This window comes from Fukomys damarensis, unplaced genomic scaffold (assembly GCF_012274545.1).
Source record: "Fukomys damarensis isolate Sample0158 unplaced genomic scaffold, DMR_v1.0_HiC HiC_scaffold_23, whole genome shotgun sequence".
NCBI classification, from domain to species: Eukaryota; Metazoa; Chordata; class Mammalia; order Rodentia; family Bathyergidae; genus Fukomys; species Fukomys damarensis.
This window is the reverse complement of record NW_022900935.1, coordinates 8,616,780-8,636,175: the sequence shown is the minus strand read 5'-3', so window position 1 is coordinate 8,636,175 and position 19,396 is coordinate 8,616,780. Positions and strand designations below refer to the sequence as shown.

General features: G+C 44.8%; 1 protein-coding gene across 3 annotated transcripts in view; it reads right to left on the bottom strand.

Moving 5' to 3' along the window:
* Positions 1-1,132: 1,132 nt before the first annotated feature.
* Positions 1,133-19,396, bottom strand: part of Nfyc (nuclear transcription factor Y subunit gamma) — a 65,107-nt gene continuing 46,843 nt past the window's right edge. For all 3 annotated transcript variants that reach the window (XM_010625929.3, XM_033767290.1, XM_010625930.3), the window contains exons 5-10: positions 17,266-17,361; positions 12,299-12,472; positions 8,972-9,130; positions 5,804-5,911; positions 3,244-3,303; positions 1,133-1,970 (exon numbers count right to left, since the gene is read on the bottom strand). In XM_010625929.3, coding sequence (XP_010624231.1) covers positions 1,851-1,970; positions 3,244-3,303; positions 5,804-5,911; positions 8,972-9,130; positions 12,299-12,472; positions 17,266-17,361 — 717 coding nt within the window. In that variant the 3' untranslated portion in view covers positions 1,133-1,850. The remainder of the gene's footprint in view (positions 1,971-3,243; positions 3,304-5,803; positions 5,912-8,971; positions 9,131-12,298; positions 12,473-17,265; positions 17,362-19,396) is intronic.

The following is a 19,396-nucleotide window of genomic DNA, read 5'->3' as shown; positions in this document are numbered from 1 at the left end:
CCATCTCTCTGCTTTGGTGATCAGGATCTTACCATCAAATCATTCTAACTATGTAGGTCTTGCTGGTCATCTTATGTGTTGTTTTTCGATAAAGTGACTTGGTATGTCGTCCAGGCTGCTGTCCAACTCATGTGATCCTCCTACCTCAGTCTGTCAAGAAGCTGCAATTACAACTGTGCACCACCATGCTCAGCTTATGTTCTTTTTATGACCCCAACTTCTTACTCAATTATATTTCCCCTAACTCTAACTTGTCCCATTTTATTACTTCGTTGTGCTGCGTTTTCATTGCAGGCTCAGTTATCTCCATTGTGGACCGAGGTAAGTACTTAAGTGGAATAGAGTAACACAGACGTGATGTTGACATCCAACAGCACAAGTAGAGGGCAGAGGTGGGCAGACCTGAATCTAGGCAAGACACTTAACAGAGGACAGTTGTGTTGCACAAGTTTTTTCTAGCTCTTGAACACCGATTCATGTTATGCCATGTTATGTGGTATGCAGTGAGGGAATCCTAAGAGCATCAGGCTCAGGCTTGAAACTGTAATGTAAGCGTCTGCCACATTCCTCCTTCACTCCAGCAACAACCCTAAAGGCAGGGAATTGCCCACGGCTCTATGGCAAAATACCCCCTTTTCTGGCATCCAGTTCATTGTTGTTCCCACACCACAAGCCCCACTCTGGCTGTAAAGTTGCATGTTGCAGGTTAGAAAGATGGACCCCCACCGACTTTTGGATCTGCCTGATTCCAAAGTCAGGAAGCAGGCCCTGGCTCTAGCAGCTGTGAGCTGCTGGCTGACAAAAGGCCTGGGCTACCGTTCATGGAAAATGCCAAGCCTTGGTGGTACTTGGCATGCACAGCAGCTCAGGCCCAGCCTATGAAAGGCAAGACTAGAGGAATTTGCCCTGGCCCTTGTTTGTAGGACAGGGCCAGCGTTTTCTAGTAGAGATACTTGTGTGGTAGTCCAGTTAGGAGTTTTGGACACCCCTCCTCACAAGGGTGTCTCTTCTTTCAGATACCCCAACTGAGGACAAAGCTTTCCAAGTCTTCTGTGAGAAAAGTGGCCCATGATGTCCCCACATACAGAAACCAACTCCAGAGTATCGAAAATGAGATTTATTGCATTTCATGCAGTTTGAAGTCCATGCAGAAAAGGAGACTAGCGCAATTTTTAATGCATTTAAAAAATAAAATTGGGGAGGCAAAATTCACAAAGTTCTAGTCTCCTCGGGTCCCTGGGAGAGAAGGCTGAAGGAATGAAACCATCTGCTCTCCGTGGGGAATGAGTTCATCTCCTAAACACAAGGAATGTTTCTGTGGCCTCTGCATATAAATACAGAGCTCAGAGGTGAGCTTGGGGATGGGAAGAGAACTAGTGAAAAAGAAGCTAACACATTCACCAGTTCAGTCTGAGGGCAGAACACGGAGGCAAATCTTGGGACAGCAGCTGTTTCAAGAGTCAGAAAATCTCATGCACCCTTAGGAGATCTGTTCCTAAGAGAAGTGGCAATGAGAACCAAAAAAAGAAAGAAAAATGAAGTATTTCTTTAACCACATGCTTCAAGAAAATGCCATAAATATGTTATTTAATATTCTCATTTCATAGCATGGGACACACAGCTCAACATAATGAAATATTGATTCCTTGGGAAAAAAAGGAAGTAAAAAATATTGCATCTTTCTGTTGAAGAATCTTGGCCCCCAGGCGTGGGGTGTAGTGCACCAGTGTCCTAGCCTGCAGGAGGCGCTGAGGTCGTCAGGGTCCTCTGGGGAGGGAGGCTGTACCCACTGCCTGGGGCTATATGGCAAAAATCGTGTTGGGTGTCCTTGGCCTTGCTAGCTCGGGCCCTCAGTCGCCAGTCACCTGAGGGGCCTGCCCGTCGGAGGGCTGGTTGGCTGATTGGATGAACATGGGCTGGGCGAGGTCCTGGCCCGCAGGCATGGTGACTTGCTGGATCTGGTAGAGCTGCTGCAGGGGGTGGAGAAGAGAGAGTGAGGTCATCCTGGGAGACGGGCATGAAGCTCCCTATGGGTCTCAAGCTGGTTGGGGTACCCAGATATCTCAACAACTATCCACTGCAAGGCATCAGAGGGAGGAGGGGGGTGTGGCGCTCTGCTGGGGCTGGGAGCAGCAGACACAGGAGGCACCAGCCTGGTGTGAGGGGGAATGTGTACCGGGCAGGGAGGAGGTGCAGGGAGTTGCATTTCCTGTGGCTTTCACTTCTCTGGGCTCTGCCTCTCCTGTTAGCTCAGAGCCTTGAGCTTGCTGTACACTGTTCCTCTGTTGACAAACACAAGCAATTCGACCAGTGTAGCAGCAGCTCGAAAGTCAGCATTTCCGCAAGTCTTGGCACTCACTGGCAGGGGCAGTAGTGATTACCCCCTTGCCTGCTCTCCTCTGCATACCTGGCTCAGTCTGACACTGAACTGCACCTGCATTTCCTACCCAGGCCCCACGAAGGAGGTGATCTGGTGTTAAACACTTAACGACAGCCAACCCCATATGGTGACAAGGCACTCACAGCCCTTAAGATTAGGCCCTCCTGACCTTCTGATTTCTCAGAGGCTCCCAAAAGAAACTGAAAGCTAGGACCCCCATCCATAGGAGCCCTGGCACGAAAGTATGACACCTGGGACTGCCAGACGTCACAGGGGGGTGCCAACGCTAGCTCTTCTCTTTTGGGCAGCAAAGAACACAAGTTTGGATTTATCATCCTATAGGTCTCAGTATTTTGAGGGAAAAGCAGCAAGAAAAGGAAAGATTCTTTCCTTACATGCATTTAGAATTACTGAACTCCAGGCACCCAGAGACCACAAAGGCCATAGGTTGGCTGCATTTCAACTAATACTGTATGTGCTATTACAAAGCATCATCATGGCTTAGGGGGGAAAATCCTAGAGGGGGAAACAGGAGACTTGCATTCTAATCTGGCTTTGGCTCTGCAATGAACAGCTGACTGCTTACATAAAAGGCACTTCCTACCTCTAGGGCTTAGTTTACTCATCTGCAAAATGGCAATTTGGGCTACTAATGTTTAAGATTATTTGAGCTCTCAGATGTCTATAAATCTAAAGGATACATGCCTTGACTTAAAAGACTGTACCTTTTAAAACAAGTTCTGTCTATTCATTGTCAGTAGAGGACAGGACAGTTGCTCTAACCATGCAAACCCAGGTATCACCTGTGACCTCGTTCCCCCCAACTCCTTGCCCTTTGACTCTGCCCAAACTGGGTGTCCTACCTGTCCATCTGTGAACTGGCTGAACTGCTGCTGTCCTTGCTGGACCTCTGTCTGTGTAATCTGTGGGATGCAAGATGACAGAGTGGGCATGTCAGCTGCAGGGTCTGCTCTACCAGCCCACCACCCACAAAGCCCAAATGAGACCATGCCTATCCAGTGCCCAGAATGAGGCCTGGCACCAAGCACGTGCTCAATGAGGGTTGGAAAGCAAGGCCCCTCACCCCCAATCTCCTACCACTGACAGTTACCCCAAAGAGTTGGCACCACAGCACACAGAACCCTGGAGCGTGTATGAGACAACTTCTAGACTCATACCTCTTACTGCACTCCTCCTCCTGCAACCACCCCTCACCTCAAGAATACCTACCTAGCTCCTTGGTTTTCACAAAACAAGGTGTAACAATGGTTTTGGGTAGAAGCCCTAAGAGTCCATCTTTCAGCCAATGAAGGCAGATTTTAAAATGCTGGGCAGTGAATGGTCCCTTTCATCTTGGAAGGTGGGATCCAAACCAAACCTGTATCACTCAGATTATCTGAGTGGAATATGAAACACCCTGGCAAACAGTGGCCTTGGCCTTGGCCTTGGCAGCCATCACGGCAAACCTACGAAGTACTTTTCTGAGAGAGCCAATGTGCAGAAACTCTGGGCCAAGGGAAGGAGGGGGGGGAGGGACAATGGGTACAGCAAGAAAGCCACTTAGCACATGCACTTAAAAATCAAGTGTAGGGATTTTTAAATAAATCTACTGACATGTAGATTGCAGCATATACTGACAACTGCTGGGAACAGCTTGATAAAATACAAAGACCAGAGCCTGTGCATGTTTTGTGTATGGAACATTTGACTGGCAATAGCCTTTCTCTACCAGCTCCTGGAATGCTCACAGCCAACCTGTAAGGTAAGGCCTGTGCTCTCGAGTATCCTCGTGGCAGCCAAAAACAAGCCGTGCAGGCTTACCCAGGAGGCTATGAGGAGCAAGAAAGGGGACAAGTGACAAAGGACTTCATATAAATTTTGTACTACTCTTCCTCATTCTGGGACCTTCTTCCAAGGGCTATAAGCTGCTTGAGGGCAGGAGCTTTAAACTTCCAGTGCAAAGTAAGTGTTCAAGAAATGTCTGCAGAATGAATGAGCCTCAGACAAAGGGAAAATTCTCCTTATAGATAAGAAGGCTAATTGTGCCACGTGGCCCACAGGACTGCCATTCAGAGCAGCTGAAAAGAAAATCTCATTTTACCTTTAAATCACACAAATATTATTTGTTTGGAATCCACTCAACATTTATTGAACACCTACTAAATGGTAGGTTGTCACAATTACATGTTGTTGTAGACATTTTTACTGCCTTCTGGCCTACCCTGCTTTTATCCCAACTCTATATTCTGGCTTTAGTTCTGCCCCCTAAGTGACCTTTGAGAAACCAAGAACCTATTTCATTCTTTCCCATTCCCATGCCATAAAAAACTTCGAGAATCTTGAGAAGAATCTTACAAGCTTTGGGAGTAGGGAGGGGGATTTTTTTTTTTTTTTTTTTCTGGGAGACGGTTTCACTTTGTATTTCAGGCTAACCTTGAAATATGCCTGGCCGAAAAAAAAAAATTTTAAGGCTGCAGGGCTAGGGATTTAGCTCAGTGGTTCCACCACCTGCCTCACAAGCGCAAGGTACTGAGTCCATAAATGAATGAATGAATGGAGAGGGACCCAACGGTGTGGCCAGTCTTAAAATGTGAATCAGTGTCACTGAGCCCCAAGGAAAACTATGGAAAAACCCACATCCACAGATGAGCAGAGAGTAAGAAAGGGGCCCTTTAATGAGCATTTAACGAGACTATGTGGAACTCAGAAGCCTTACTTTTGGCTCATTCCTCCTATGTTCCCAAATGAGCTGCTCTACAAACTCAGCTCTGTCACCACTGTCAATAGATGCATCACCAGAAATGCAACTGGGCCAGACAGGTCCAGCTCTTAAACGATTGCTGCTTTTTTTGGTTCTGAGGCAAAAGAATCCATTAAATGTCTCCCCTTGACCAGAATCCCCCAACCTCTGCAAAGGATATCCATGTCCCTCAACCCTCCAAGACTGGGGCAGCCTCCTTGACCCTGTGATTCACAGTGTTCAACACTGCAAGCAAGGGGAGGAGATAAGGGGACATTTTTTGGCCAGGTGTGCATGCAGAGGTAGGCTAAGACTGAATTTTCCAGAGGGAACAGAAGGTGCCAGAACACCGTAGCCACTCAGATTTAAAGATGAGCATTAAGCTACTTCCAGCCTGGCGTGCACATGCACATATAAGGCTTCTTTCAGGTACCCTCACAGCTTCCTCTGGTTTGTATTCCTCTTCTTCCCTTGAGAACAAAATCCAAGAGACACCCTTTGAATCCAACCTTCCCATTACTCCCATCCATTCTTGGGCAGCAGAACGGATCGGGGTATGATGGTGGGTGGCCCTCGTTGAAGGCTGAAGTGGTAAGAGTTGTCCTGAAGCACTTCTCTCCAACCGGATGCCAGCCAGTTGCTGCTTGTCTCCAGCTCGAGCCCCGTGTCTGTCTGGTACATACCTGTTGGGCATTGGTGGCAAGCGTCTGGATCTGTCCCTGCACAACTTGAGTGCCTGATACAGGCTGGGCTAAGCGGATATACTGAAGCTGGCCGGCATTCAGCTGTACCTGTCAGGGGCAGGGACAGAGAGACCACAGGGGGCTCAGGTCAATCTCACAGGCACGTTTCCCACGACCAGACAGGTTGACTGTCCTCTCCCTCGCAAGCCCTCTGAAGAAAAGATCCTTTTAAACAGAGGTCAATGTAAACAACATAACAACACCTCTACCTATAAGTCACATAATACAAATGACATATTCTCTAAATGGACTTGGAAAAAATTCCCAGAAGATCTTGTCATACATATGAGAACATCATGGCTGTGTGTTCCTCAATTGGGGGCTCTCGACTGTTTAATCAGAGCTCATCTAAACAATTATCCTAAGGACTGTCCTGACCTTATCAGAATGTCTATACTTTGAGAGTGGGCCTCTTTCCCCTCCATCTCCAGACTTTCCAAGATTGTGCAGAGTTCCAGTTCCACCAGGAACCCAAAACATTCTGTGTCACAGCATGAGTACTGGCCAATCCTATGCTGCATACTGTGGAGGAAAAGGCTGGTCTGCTTCTATTATCTCTGTCCCCATGAGCCAGGACCAATGAGGGTCTGTGGGACTCAGGATCCTTGGTGTTCAGCACTAGCTTCTGGCCAAACACCTCCCCTGGGAAAGCAGAATCAATAAACCTTTCACAGAAAAACCCCATCACGGGAAACCGAAGCTACAAAAGTGCCCTTAAACTCCCTCATGCTTACGATTAAGTCTCAGATAATACAATAATACCACAGACTGCATTTAATTGTGTGCTAAAAGCCTTAACTCAGGTTCTTAATGCTCCAGTGTGCCATGAAAGTATTAGTGCTTGGAGCTGTGGATAAAGGGAGGACAGAGGCAATTATAATGTGAGGAACTATCACTCAGCAGACAGTGGGCAGCAGAGGATGGACAACAGACATTCACACGAGTGACTTAGGGGCCGAAAGGTACTGGGGGCCACAGGTGACTACCTAGGGGGCCCAAAAACCAGCCTCTTGGCTGCCCAGCCTGCCTCTGTTAAAAGGGAAAGCTTCTTCAAGCTGATAGGCAAGTTATGCCTGATTGGCCTACAGCAAATCGCATCCTGGCCATCAAGCACTAACTTCACCACAGGAACTTTACTTCTACAAGCAGCCTGCTGCAGGGATGAAGCTGCACTTCTGGATACAGTGGTAAATCAAACACTTTTCCAACACTTTCGGCCTCAAAAGATCCAAACCACTGAAAAAAAACTTGAAATTCTTGGCACAAGATTCCAGAAGTGTCTGATGGAGGCAAGATGCAGGGACACAAACTCTAAACCCATTAAGAATCTGGTTCAGAGGAAACAGGGCAAGAGTGCTGTGACTTGCAGTCACTTCTTTCCTGAGACTGTGCCAAGAGGGGCTGTTGGGAAGTAGTGGCGCCAAGCACACACTTCCAACAAAATCCTATAATGCAGCTTCCAGGCTACAACATTAAGATGTTATTGGGGACTAGGGCAGTTGGGGTGAGGCTGGGGAACCTCATCTGCTGAGACTGACAGTAGCTAATCCCAGGAGTCACCAGAACTCCAACCCAGGGACCCAGGATGAAAGACTACAGTCTTGTCCCAGGGGTGGGGGGAATACATTGAGAGCCACAGGGATTTTGAATTTTCTAGCTGGGAATAGCCCTTTGCAAAACCTTAATGTGACAGAAAAGCCATGAGCCAAATGGTTCCATGTACTTCAGAGACAGAAGTGAGGAGCTTTTCTTTTTTAGGCTTAGGTCAAGTCATCTGATGATCCTTTGTACCTTAGTTCTCCAAGATAGGGCAGGTCTGATGCTCCTCACAGCCTTTTTACTTAATTACAGAGCAAACAAGCCTACCTGTTGGGCATCGAGGGAAATAAAGTCTCTGTCCTGAAGGTTATCACTATTATAGGCACCCTGCTGAACAGCCTAAACAGTCTGGAAATGCAGGCTCCTGGGCATATATTGAGACCAGTGAGCATGAGGTTGTGAATTCTGCAGCAAATCTTCTGGGCTAAAGCTTTGTGCTACAAAGGATTAAAGTTACTGCAAGGTAGGGGCTTTTCTTTGGTTTTAATGACCTTGTTTTGGTGCCTTAACATGAAAAAGTAAGAACCATTCAAGGGAGGTCTTGGGGCTGAAACAATGAGGAAAGGTAGAGCTGAGTCACTTGAAATTGGTGCTGTGTGCACAATAGAGACACAGACAGAAACAAATCACTTTCCTAAGCTTTCTCTTGACCCATTACTCTGTAATTTAAGAGGAATAAAAGTACTTAAAACAGAGCTGAGGATAATTTTTGAGCTTTTTTTAAAAGAAGTGGCCAAAAAAGTTCAAGTGAGCCTCTACATTTGAGGCTACACTTCATAAAGACAGCTCCATATCATTTATTTTCCGGCTTTTGATGGGAAAATGACCAAAGTGTTAAGCTTGCAAGTGTTAGCACAATGATTTTTTTTCTTTCCCTAATAAAGCACAAGTTTAAGTAAAAAACTGACAAATCAGGGCCGGGGATTTGGCTCAGTGGTTCTGCCGCCTGCCTTGCAAGCATGAGGGCCCAAGTTCAATCCCCAGTACCCCCCACCAAACAAAACAACTGACAAATCTAAGAAACAATATCTCTCAAGACACACAGGAAGCAGTTGTTAGAGTGGAAGAAGTAAGTTAAATAAAAGCCCAAAAAATATACTTTGCTGCATGCTCCACTGGTAACTGACTCATGAACAAGCAACAAGACATATATGGCCTTCTCTATATACCTCCCTTTTATTCTCTGCTAATCAAAAGATAAGACTGCTTTATGGGGCCTTTGAGCGTTGGCATGATACAGTGGTTAGCATGATAGTTCTTTAAGGGTGGAGTGAGGGCAAGTTGAGAAGCTGCTCAAGTGGTTCTATACAGGGGTGAACCTGAACCCAGATTAAAGTAAAGTGAAAGCAAGTGAAGCAAGGTGGGGAGGGCATAGTAGGAATATAGATTAAAAATGCAAGAAATACATGTGCACACATACACACATACATGCACAGAAGTGAGTTCAGGTGTAAGATGATTTATGAAATCAGCTGAGAGGGAGCCATTCAGGCCTAGGGGAAGGCTTACCGGGATCTGCTGGATCTCTCCCGTGTTAGTGATGATCTGCTGCATCACCTGCATGGTCTGTCCTGTGCCACTCTGGGCCTGCTGGGCTTGACCCTGTGGCTGGGCCTGGACAATCTGTACCTGCTGACCTTCTCCGACCTGCATCGTCACAGGTGTGGTCTGGAAAGAAGAGTCAAGAGAAAGCTGTTTGAGCTCTGGCTGAGCCCGTAGGACTACCAAGTTAGTACCCTCTTAGTTATTGCCTAAACAACTCAACACTACTAAGAACCCTCAACCCAGAGAGTCCTCTGGCTAACAAGGACATTATTAAAGTTACTCTCTGAAATGTGATGGGAAAGCCAACCCAATTTTTGGGCTCATAATGTAGAATATTTGTCTGAACCTCACACATAAAATTCATGTTTCAAATACTGCAACTTTTCACAGCTCCTCCAATAAAGGTAAGGTACATACAGCACAGGAAAAAAAAAATCAAAAGTAACTATGACAGTTCATCATCAAAAGTAATCATTACAGTTTAGGTGAGAAATGGCCAAAGTCAAACCTGAAGCATGTGAATTTAGTGGGGGAAAAAAGGAAAATGGGAGTCTATATAAATTTACTAAGTTCAGGAACCTGGACTCCTTCTTAGGCATACAGACACTGCCAGGTAAATAAAGTACATGGGCTCATCTCCGAGGCTGGGCGTAAGTGAACACTGGCTTTTACACTCCATTCAAGCTACACAGCTGCTATGGACCACAGCATGGCTTCCCACAGGAGAAGTAAATGCTGTTAAGACCAGACGTTTTGGTGAGTGGCTACTGGGGATCGAACTTAGTACCTTGCACTTATGAGGCAGGCATGGCACCGAACTAAATCCCCAGCCCAAGATCTGACTCTTAACAGAGCCTACCTTTGATTAACAGAATTCAGTAAAGCAAGAACTTTAACTTTCTAGAAATGGCAATCTCAGATTTAGGAAAAATGTCTAACATGTATGACTTGGCAGATTCAGTGTCTCATATTTGGAGTGGCAGGTAGTCCTATGAAGCTTATTCTTTGGTGAGATGGTAAAGACTTGAACTGACAGAAGTGTCAATCATTCCTTAATAATCTCAAAATGTTAGCCCTTGATGTTTCCTTTACATATTACCCAGAGAACGGCTCATCTGGTGGTAGTGGATGGAGGTGGCTGGAGACCTTTAAACTACACCTATATTTGCTCCTAGTCCCATGGCTTTAACCCACTCCAATTTGGAAATGGCTTTCCCCAGTCCGAACTAAGAATCACATCAATAAGACAAATCTTAGTCTCAATGAACCATGGGCTTCAGCTGATGTTATTCCAGTGTTCTTAATTCTCACTGCATTAAGTCTACTGGATGTTATGCACATAAAGTTGTAAGTGAAGGAGATGTATTCTGGGAAGTACAGACGAGATTTAGGGATTACCAAATAAAGAGAAATTACTGTAAACTAGAGAAGGGTAGGAAGAAAAACAGAGTTCTCAGTAAAAGTACCTGTGATGGCTAGGACAATAGGAAGCATTTCTTTCATTTTCAAACCACAATCTACAACTGGGCCTAACCCCAAACCTCCAGAAGTAAGTTCCCAATTTATAAGAAGCCCAGAATTTACTTTAGCAAATTATGCATTCCACCCAAATTTGCTTTAATATGTATCCTGTCTTATACAGGATATTTGTACTCAATTTGAAATAGCCAACACTACAGGTCCAGGGAGGTGTGACCCAGCATGAGGCCCCCCTGAAGCAGCAGGACATTAAAACAACAGCTGGGAGGGACTAACTTCACCATCCTCACAACTCTTATCAACTCCAGGCCAAGCAGGTCTGGCTTGGCAGAGAAGATGACAGATGAAAATTCTTGCTGACTAAAAAAAAAGGTATGCTGCCAACTCATCACTGTACTATATCAACCCAATTTTCCCGAGAGGATTCCCAAGGTGTTTCTAAATCATTTCAGGAAAATGAGGGCTTGTGTTAGCATGGCAGCTGCCAAATCACGTATGGTGTGCCCTGCTGTCAGGGTACAACAGCTATGAGCTTCTTAGGATGATCAGCCAGTCAGGGCCAGCCCTTGGCAGACTCCCTTGATATTCGGTCTGTGAAGGGGTAAAGCCTTTGGCAGGTAAAGCTCCCACACTGCAGAGGCACAAGCATGAGCCGCAGCTGGTCCCTTGGGCATCATACCGCAGTGAGTGCCTTGGGGCACAGACTGGGAGGTAATCATCTTTGAACCCCTCCTGCCTAGCACAGCACAGCACCTGACATAGAGCAAGCACTCAAAAAATTTCCAGTATGGTGAAGAATAAACCTAAATTTACAATTAATATTTGAATACATCTCTGTTGTTTTCTTCTAGGCAAACCCAGCTCCTTACTAGAATATGTAAGATTCTCCAGGCGCGCTCCCGGGACTTGCCTAGATGGCCCCTGCATTACTTCTTACCCTTAAGCTTTAGTGCTGTGCCCTCTACTGGCAATACCATTCTGTCCCACTTTATTAACTTCTGGTGTTTCCTCCAAGGCTCACATCATTCTCTTCAGGGACCTTCCCTAACCCTCTCCTCACATCTTGTTAGAAACTTCTTTAGATGTGCTCACAAAATATTTGGTAAGCATGCCTTACACTTCTCACATAATGATACGGCCTTTGTAGCCCCAACTAGACTGTGAATTCCTTGAAAATCAGGACTGTTTTATTCATGCTTGTAACCGCAATACCTATCATAAGACTTACAGAAGATGCTCACTGTGTGATAAATAAATAATTTTCTGCATTCAGAGCTCACAGTACCAAGTCCTCTATAGTCTCTCATTCTGTTCCACAGGAGAGAGAATCCTCTGATTACTATTGTAAGACGTCACCTGACACAAATATGGTGGGACAGAAGAAATGAGAGAAGAGAAGAAAGTATACAAGTTGGCAGTGACCCGATCTCCCCATTTAGAGAACAAATTCTGGCACTGACAGACAGCAGGCACAAAGTCCACTGAAAAGACCTTCTATAGAGATCCTACAACTCTTCATGAACCCAGTAGAGAGATTATTTTTCCTTCCAAAATCTGGAAGCTCATTCAGGTCCTGAAAATCGTCTTGCCCATGGCACATTCTTCATCTGACCTATGAGGAAAATGGAGTCCAGAGATGACTCAGTGACACTGCCTCTGAGGCTGAATCTGGGGAAAAGCTCAGGGCTCCAGACTTTAAATCCAGTGTTCTCTAATGACGTGGCTGCCTCTTGGCCCTAGTTGAGCTTTCCCTATCCAAACCTAAGAGGCACTGTCTTACAGGGTGGGTACCCAAAACAGCTGCTCACAGACCTGGCCCTGCTGAGGCTGTGCAATGATGATCTGCCCAGGCTGGATGGTGGTTGTGGAGCTGGTGGTTTGCTGGCCTTGTTGCTGCCCCTGGACTTGGACAGCAGTGGGCTGCTGAGCCAGCGTGAAGTAGTACTGGACGGGCTCGGCAGGAGTCACGGACTGGCGCACCTCCTCCTGTGGGGCAGAAGGAGAGGCAGGTAAGAGGAAAAGAACTGACTCAGCAACCGCCACAGTGAATTTCCACTCTTCCCCAAACAGGCTATGTGCAGTTGCCTGCTGAATGCTGAGCTTTCCACATTTGAAGCCAAAGGAAAGTGGAATTCGAAGAGACCAGTTGTGCTAAATCAAACTAAAAATAACAGATTCTATAGGCTTCACAAAACATACAGCCAATTTTCTGAAGTACTGAGTAATCATCCATTGCGTGATGAGCTGCAAACAGGCAAATAATTACCATAACTAAATACCCCGCACCAGCAGCGCTTGTCAGTAACTGCTGTCACGGCCTGTGACTGAGAACACTGCTAATTGCTGGCACTGAGAAGATGCTACCCAAACACCATGCTGCTCAGGCTGGGTCCCATCTCCCAGACAGTTCTCTTCTTATTTTGCTCCCACCCACTCAGAGACACTGGAGTAAAGGGGAGCAGGGTGTTTCCTGAGCTAGAATTTCAGGCTCAGATTTCAGGTTCAAAAGCACTGGTAGGTGAGTGCTCAGCTTTTCACAGCACATCAAAAGCTGTGGTCACTGAGTGCACGTCTATCTAGCATCACATCTGGTTCTGCTTGTACTTAGCCATAGAAGCGCAACCCAGGGGGCCTGATGGACAGCTCTCCACTGGGGTGCTGCCTTGGCTGACTAGGGAGGTCGCATTTTGTCCAATCTGCTGAGTGAAGAGACTGTTCCTTCTTCAGCTGACGTTTTCCATGGCAGAAGGAGTAAACAACCCTCTCCCAGCCACCTTGAGCTCACAGCTGAGAGTGTAGGATGTTTACACACACTACAACATGGTTACAGCCTAGAGGTTCTGGGGTTGGTCAGCCCCGGACCACTGACACAGAGATCGGCGTCTGATCCAGAGTCACCTGTGACATGCAGTGCCCCTGCCTGGGACAACAAAAACAACAAAACATACAACCTCTGGGACAAGAAAAACAACAAAATGTAAAACCATGTGGGCTGGCTGAGTAAAAATATTAGCTAAGTTTATTCACTTCCCTATTCTAAGTTGTTTGCCATGTTTTAGAAAAGAGAAAAAAGATAGTTCTGCAAGGATCGGCGACCCTCTGCACTGCCTCAAAGCTCCCCAGAGAGATTTACAGTTAGAATTGACCTCATACCCTCAGCAAGCTAGGTACCAGAAATGTGCTTCCACTTTCTAGGTACTGTGTTCATGACCTGTTTTTGTAATCACATGTCAAAGATAGCTGTTCTGCTAAAAATCTAAGTCCTACAAGGGCAAATACTCTCTCTCTGGCTCCCCATTGTTCCCATCATTCCCATGCAGGCACTCAGTAAGTGTTGCTGAATGAATGATGAGTGGATTTACATAAACACAGAGGCAGGAAAGTACTTTTCTGAATCCAACTTGGTGGTATGACAAATTCTCTTGACCTGCCACAACTGTTACTGACAGAAGAGTCCCTAAACTCTCTTTCGTTATCTTTAGGATTCTGTGCCCATAATGTGTAGACAAAGCTGGTGTTTCCTGTAGCACAGGGCTGACTATTCTTTCCCTTGTCTGGTAAGTGGGATACTAGAACTAGGACTACTGATATCTCGCATCTCAAACACTTGGATCTCTGCGTAATAAGGTTCCCTGAGGGTCATGACCCAGGCTATGGCTATATTCATCACCTTATGGGTAGCTCAGCAAGTCAATAACTATAAACTGACCACTTAGGTTCTTATATTCTATGCCTCAGACTCAGTGTTAACACTCAACGTGATCGTGCTGAGGTAGAAGAAAAGGGAGATCCCTTTTATTATCATCAAAGTCTCAATGTCTAGAACAACTTAATGACAACGCCAGATCCATTTCAACCCCAACTTTTCATCATTATAAACAAAGGTCAGTCTGGCAACCAAATCCTGGCTGTAAAACACTGACACCCTTTTAAGCCATAAAACTGAGGCCAACTGCTTTTTTCAAAACTGTTGAAATAGGTTCAATATATTTCCACTGAAGTTACCCTTCCTGCTTAATTAAAAACACAAACTATAAATCCAGACCTAACTTGGGAAAGCTCTTGGATGATGAGAAGGTACTGTATAGAGGACTGAGCCTCAGCAACTCGCAGGAAGTCAGGTGACATGGGGACATTGGCATTTACTGGCCCTAACCTATGATTGTCTATCTCTAGCTGTCCTTGGCAACAGCTGATTTAGCATTGAATGTGGTCTTTCCGCCAGACAAAATGCAAACCCTTTAAATACTCCTTCTAGAAGCTAAAATACCCTTTGCCAAAAGTCGTGCAAGCAGATAAAGAGCTTCTCCTATGCTATTTCATCCTCTTAGATGGTTGATGAACTAGGTAGTGTCTAGGACCACAAGTAAGTACCAAGTAGAGGTGCACAGGTTTGTGTTGCATTGTGAGGAAATGGCATGACTGTTCTCACAGCACTGGGATGAAGGAGGTGTATCTAAGGTTCTGCATTATGAAGACTTATTATTCTAACAATGGAGGTCAAGCCAGCAAGGGAATGATTAAGCTTGATTTAAGAAATGTGTGAAAAGTAGTGACATTTCAATGGGCAGGAACTTTCAACTCATAGCTGGGGCAGAAGTCAGACCTCAGTGACTTTGTACTTTCTCCGTCTTTACTGCTTCCCCGAAAACAAGTGAGATTTCCAAGCATCTCTGAGAAGTCAGGGGCCTTGACCATACAATTAAATATTCTGGCTAGTTCCTTCCCCCAAGAGGGACACATGGCCCCAAGCACTAGAACAAATCCTGAGGGTCTAGATCAATCCCGAATGCAGCACTTGTTCAACTTCAGGAGTGGCCTCTCCAACCAGAGGGCTTGGTCTTGGAATCTTTTCAGAAACTGAGCCTGAAAATGCCAGAGGATAATCAGCATCACATCTCAGGGCCGTGACAGTGTTACGCAGCCAGCCCCAGACTGGAAAAAAGTACATTCACTTTAATAGCAAGAGCGAACTGCTGCCTCCTTCAGAAAGGACAAGTTTTAGAGAGTAGGCGCTTTTAAAGGACTTTAGGAGGTGCCAGCCAATTTGGAGCTTGGGAAAACTTCATGTCTACAGAGGATTAAAAATGCTATCTTAGAATTTCAGGCCAGCTTTCAGCAATCTTAACCTTTCAAAGGCCAAGCAGCAGCTGTCCTAAATAGGATGCCAATCAATAGCTTGAACACCTACAAAGAACTAAATCCAGGCAGGAGGAACTGTTTCAGCTAGGCACACTTTAAAAGGAGATGGATCAGAGCATTTTGAGTCTGATACCCCAAGAGAGCCAGAAGCTCTGTGGAGGAAAGGATAGGAAAGACCCCTTTTTTCAACTAGTCTATTCAATAGGCAGCTCACAGAGAACAAGGAGTTTGCACAATGAAAGTGAGCAAGGCCTAATTTCATCATCTAGGTTTCCACCTTATTTTTAAAGGGAGATTCTGAGGAACACATGGAAGAGGAAAAATTCCAGCAGGGAAAGCAGGTGCATTATTGCTCTGAAGGAAGAGAAGTGTTCTGAGTTCTCGCTGTGACTTCTCAGAGAGGAGGAAACACCTCAAGAGGAGGAAATCAAGCCCATGGGCACAAACCTGCTATGTCTCAAAGCCGATGTGCAGCTGGGGACGACTGTGGCAGCCTGCCGCTGTAAACATCCGACTGAAAGCTCCTCTGAACATTTTACAGCTTCCAGTCAAGGATGTTTACAGTAGCAAAGACTGCCCAGAAAAAGAGCCGCAGTGAGGCATACCCTGCTTCAGTAAGAAGGTGATACAGGGTTTGCTAATCCAAGGCCCTCATACAGGGTCAGAATTAATGTCAATTAGGATGCTCATTTGTCCTACACTTTCTCTGACTGCTAACAGGCTAGCATATGGAGAATAGGGAGAATGGTCATCACCTGGATGACTGTTCCTGAGGATAATAAACTATGAAATAATGTTAAATTTTTATTAACAAAGTAAAGCAAGCAGAACCAGGAACAGCTTTGCTCCTGCAAGACTCTGCCACTATTTCCCAAGTGTTTCCACTGCACCTAGTGAGTCATGCAAACTGTGTGCCTAAAACAATAAGCTAAACAGGACAGGGGTCTGTTACACTATAATTAAGAGCTATATACACCAAGTGCTGAAAAAATGATTGGTGTGACCGCTGGAGGACAGGCAGAAGAAAGAGGCAGACAGGAGGACATATTAAGTTTAAGTGGTGGATCTCAATTCTGGCTGCACACTAAAAGCATCTGGGAGCTTTAAAAAAGTACTGATACCTAGGGCCCAGCAGCACAGATTCCAATTCAGCTGATAGAGATGGAGCCTGGAATTTGTTAAACCCCAACATGTGTTCTTATGTGCAGCCAGGGCAGTAGGGAAAGCAGGATACAGAGTAAGAGAAAACAAAGTCCACTCACTCCAAATACCGCTGTGCACACAAGAGAACCTGTTCCTTAAAATCTGAAATCTATAACTCATAAGGAATGTTCTCCCATTCCAGATTAACAACTCTGATAAGACTTCCTAAAACATGCTGAAATGTGCTCACTCCACTGTTTCTAACTGAAATCTTTTTCATTTTGTCTGTTTCCACTGAAATAGCACCTCGAGGCACTGAGTTAAAAGTATCCATAGATGAGTAAGAGAAGACAATGTTAGGGATGGCTGTGGATTAGAGAAGAGAAGCAACAGGGACAGCAAATGCCTTGTGTGGCGAGAGGGAGGGAGCACAGCTGATGGCAGAGCACCAAGGCTCTGGAGCCAGCAGCACGACAACGCCTTCCCCAGCTCACCTGACGCTTTGGAGGTTTCAGTTCATCTCTTGGAACAATATCAATGAGAAAGTCAAACTGATCAAATTTTGTTATTGCCATGGCGATATCATTCCTCTGTAACAAAAAAAAAGCAAAGTAAAATGTTGGCTTTGGGAGAAACTACTTTATTCAGCTTTATACCCTCCAACTAATAAATGGAAATGACTTTTAAGCTGAACTAAATATCCCTGGATACATTTATAGCTAATATAAACACAGCCAAATGCATCAACTTCAAATTAACAAATCTGGTGGGGAAAAGTCAACAAAAGAGACAGAAAGGTAGCTCATGCTCTAAAATGGGACACTGGGGGCTGAATATTTAGCTCAGGGGTTCTGCCACTTGCCTCGCAAGCGCAACGTCCTGAGTCCAATCCCTGGTACCAAATACATTAAATTAAATTAAATGGGACACTGGAGCTTCCAAATACTACTATTTCACCTCTCTCCCACATCCCTCCATGCAACTGTCAAAGTATTATCCTCCATCTAAATTAGGACAAATCCAGCAATCTCAACTGATAGGCCTGGTCATTCTGTGGTTAGCAAAGACAGCCTATTATACAACCTTATAACCTTTTTTACACTCTAATATTTTGTCCCTGCTTCACAAGCAGTTACAGAATATTCAGTTTATATCCTCCCCATTAGGCAGTTATTTTTACTTGGAATTAAAAATTGCAGCGATAAATCTGTAGTTTAAATCTTTTAGCTGAGCATGGTGGTGCAATGCCTGTAATCCCAGCATTCAGGAGGCTGAAGCAGAAGGTGAATTTGACGTCAGCCTGGGCTACACAATAAGTTTAAGGTCAGCACTGACTATATATCAAGACCTTATCTCCAAAAATCCAAACAAGCAAATGAAGGTTTAGTGTGACATAAATGTTGAGGTAGGCAGAACACAGGAGTCAGCTAATGATACCAAAAGCAAGGCTTGCTTGGATGAGTTTTTGTCAAACAGTGTGACATTTCCTTCTTTTGAGTAAGATTTTAAAAACCAATGCACTGAATTTAAGATTTGTGTGCTTTACTGAAAATTTTAAAGCAAATTTTAAAAATACAGAAAAAAAAAGTGAACTTCAGCGAAAGACAGGCACACTGAAGCACTTGGGGGAAAGTAAACTTTGAAATACACTTAAAAATAGTGACTTGATAGATAGGTAAGTAAGTATATATGGGGACAAAGCTAGTAGAATATAAAGTTAATGGTAAAAAAAAATGGTAGTAAACACACAGATGTTCACTGTAAACATCTTGCTTGCTTCGTTCCTTATTTAAAAATTTTCATAATAATATACCAAGGGAAAAGTCAACACTGACAGAAATCTTCAGCAACCTCTATATATCACAATTTAAGTGAAGGTGACTCATCAAGACAAAATAAGAGGGGATGGAAATTTTCTGTTTGTCTTTCTTTCCCTGGTATCTCTGATGGCTCATGCCACTGAAATGCAAAACTCCAGTCCACCATTCTTGCCAACAACTAGCTTGGTAATAAACCCTCCCAACTGAAGCAGGGCACATCTAAAAGACTGCCAGAATGTATCACATTCTTTATGATGTCACCCACTCAAGTTATCTAACTGGCTCATCTATGGATAAAATGAAGGAGGAGGAGGGGAGACTATAATCACCTCCAAATGTATATCAAAATGCTTAAAGAGTCAGGGATTTAGCTCAGTGGTTCCGCTGCCTGCCTCACAAGCGCAAAGACCCAAGTTTGATCCCCAGTACCACCTCCCAAAAAATGCTTAAAAGCATTCTAGAAACACAGATATACTTAAATTGATCTGTCTAAAATTTTTATTTTTACTTTCTAATGTTAATATTTACTGAGTTATTGCTTATCTTCAGTAAAATACAGACACCTTTAAGCACAATAGTCTGATGGATTTTGATAAACACATTTATTCAGCCAGGTATATAACACCCAGTTAAGAATATAGAAAGTTCGCCAGGCGTGGTGGCACACGCCTGTAATCCCAGCACTCAGGAGGCTGAGGCAGGAGGATTGCTGTGAGTTCGAGACCAGCCTGGGCTACATAAGTGAGTTCCAGGTTAATCTAAACCACACAGTGAAACTCTGCCTCAAAAATCCAAAAAAAAAAAA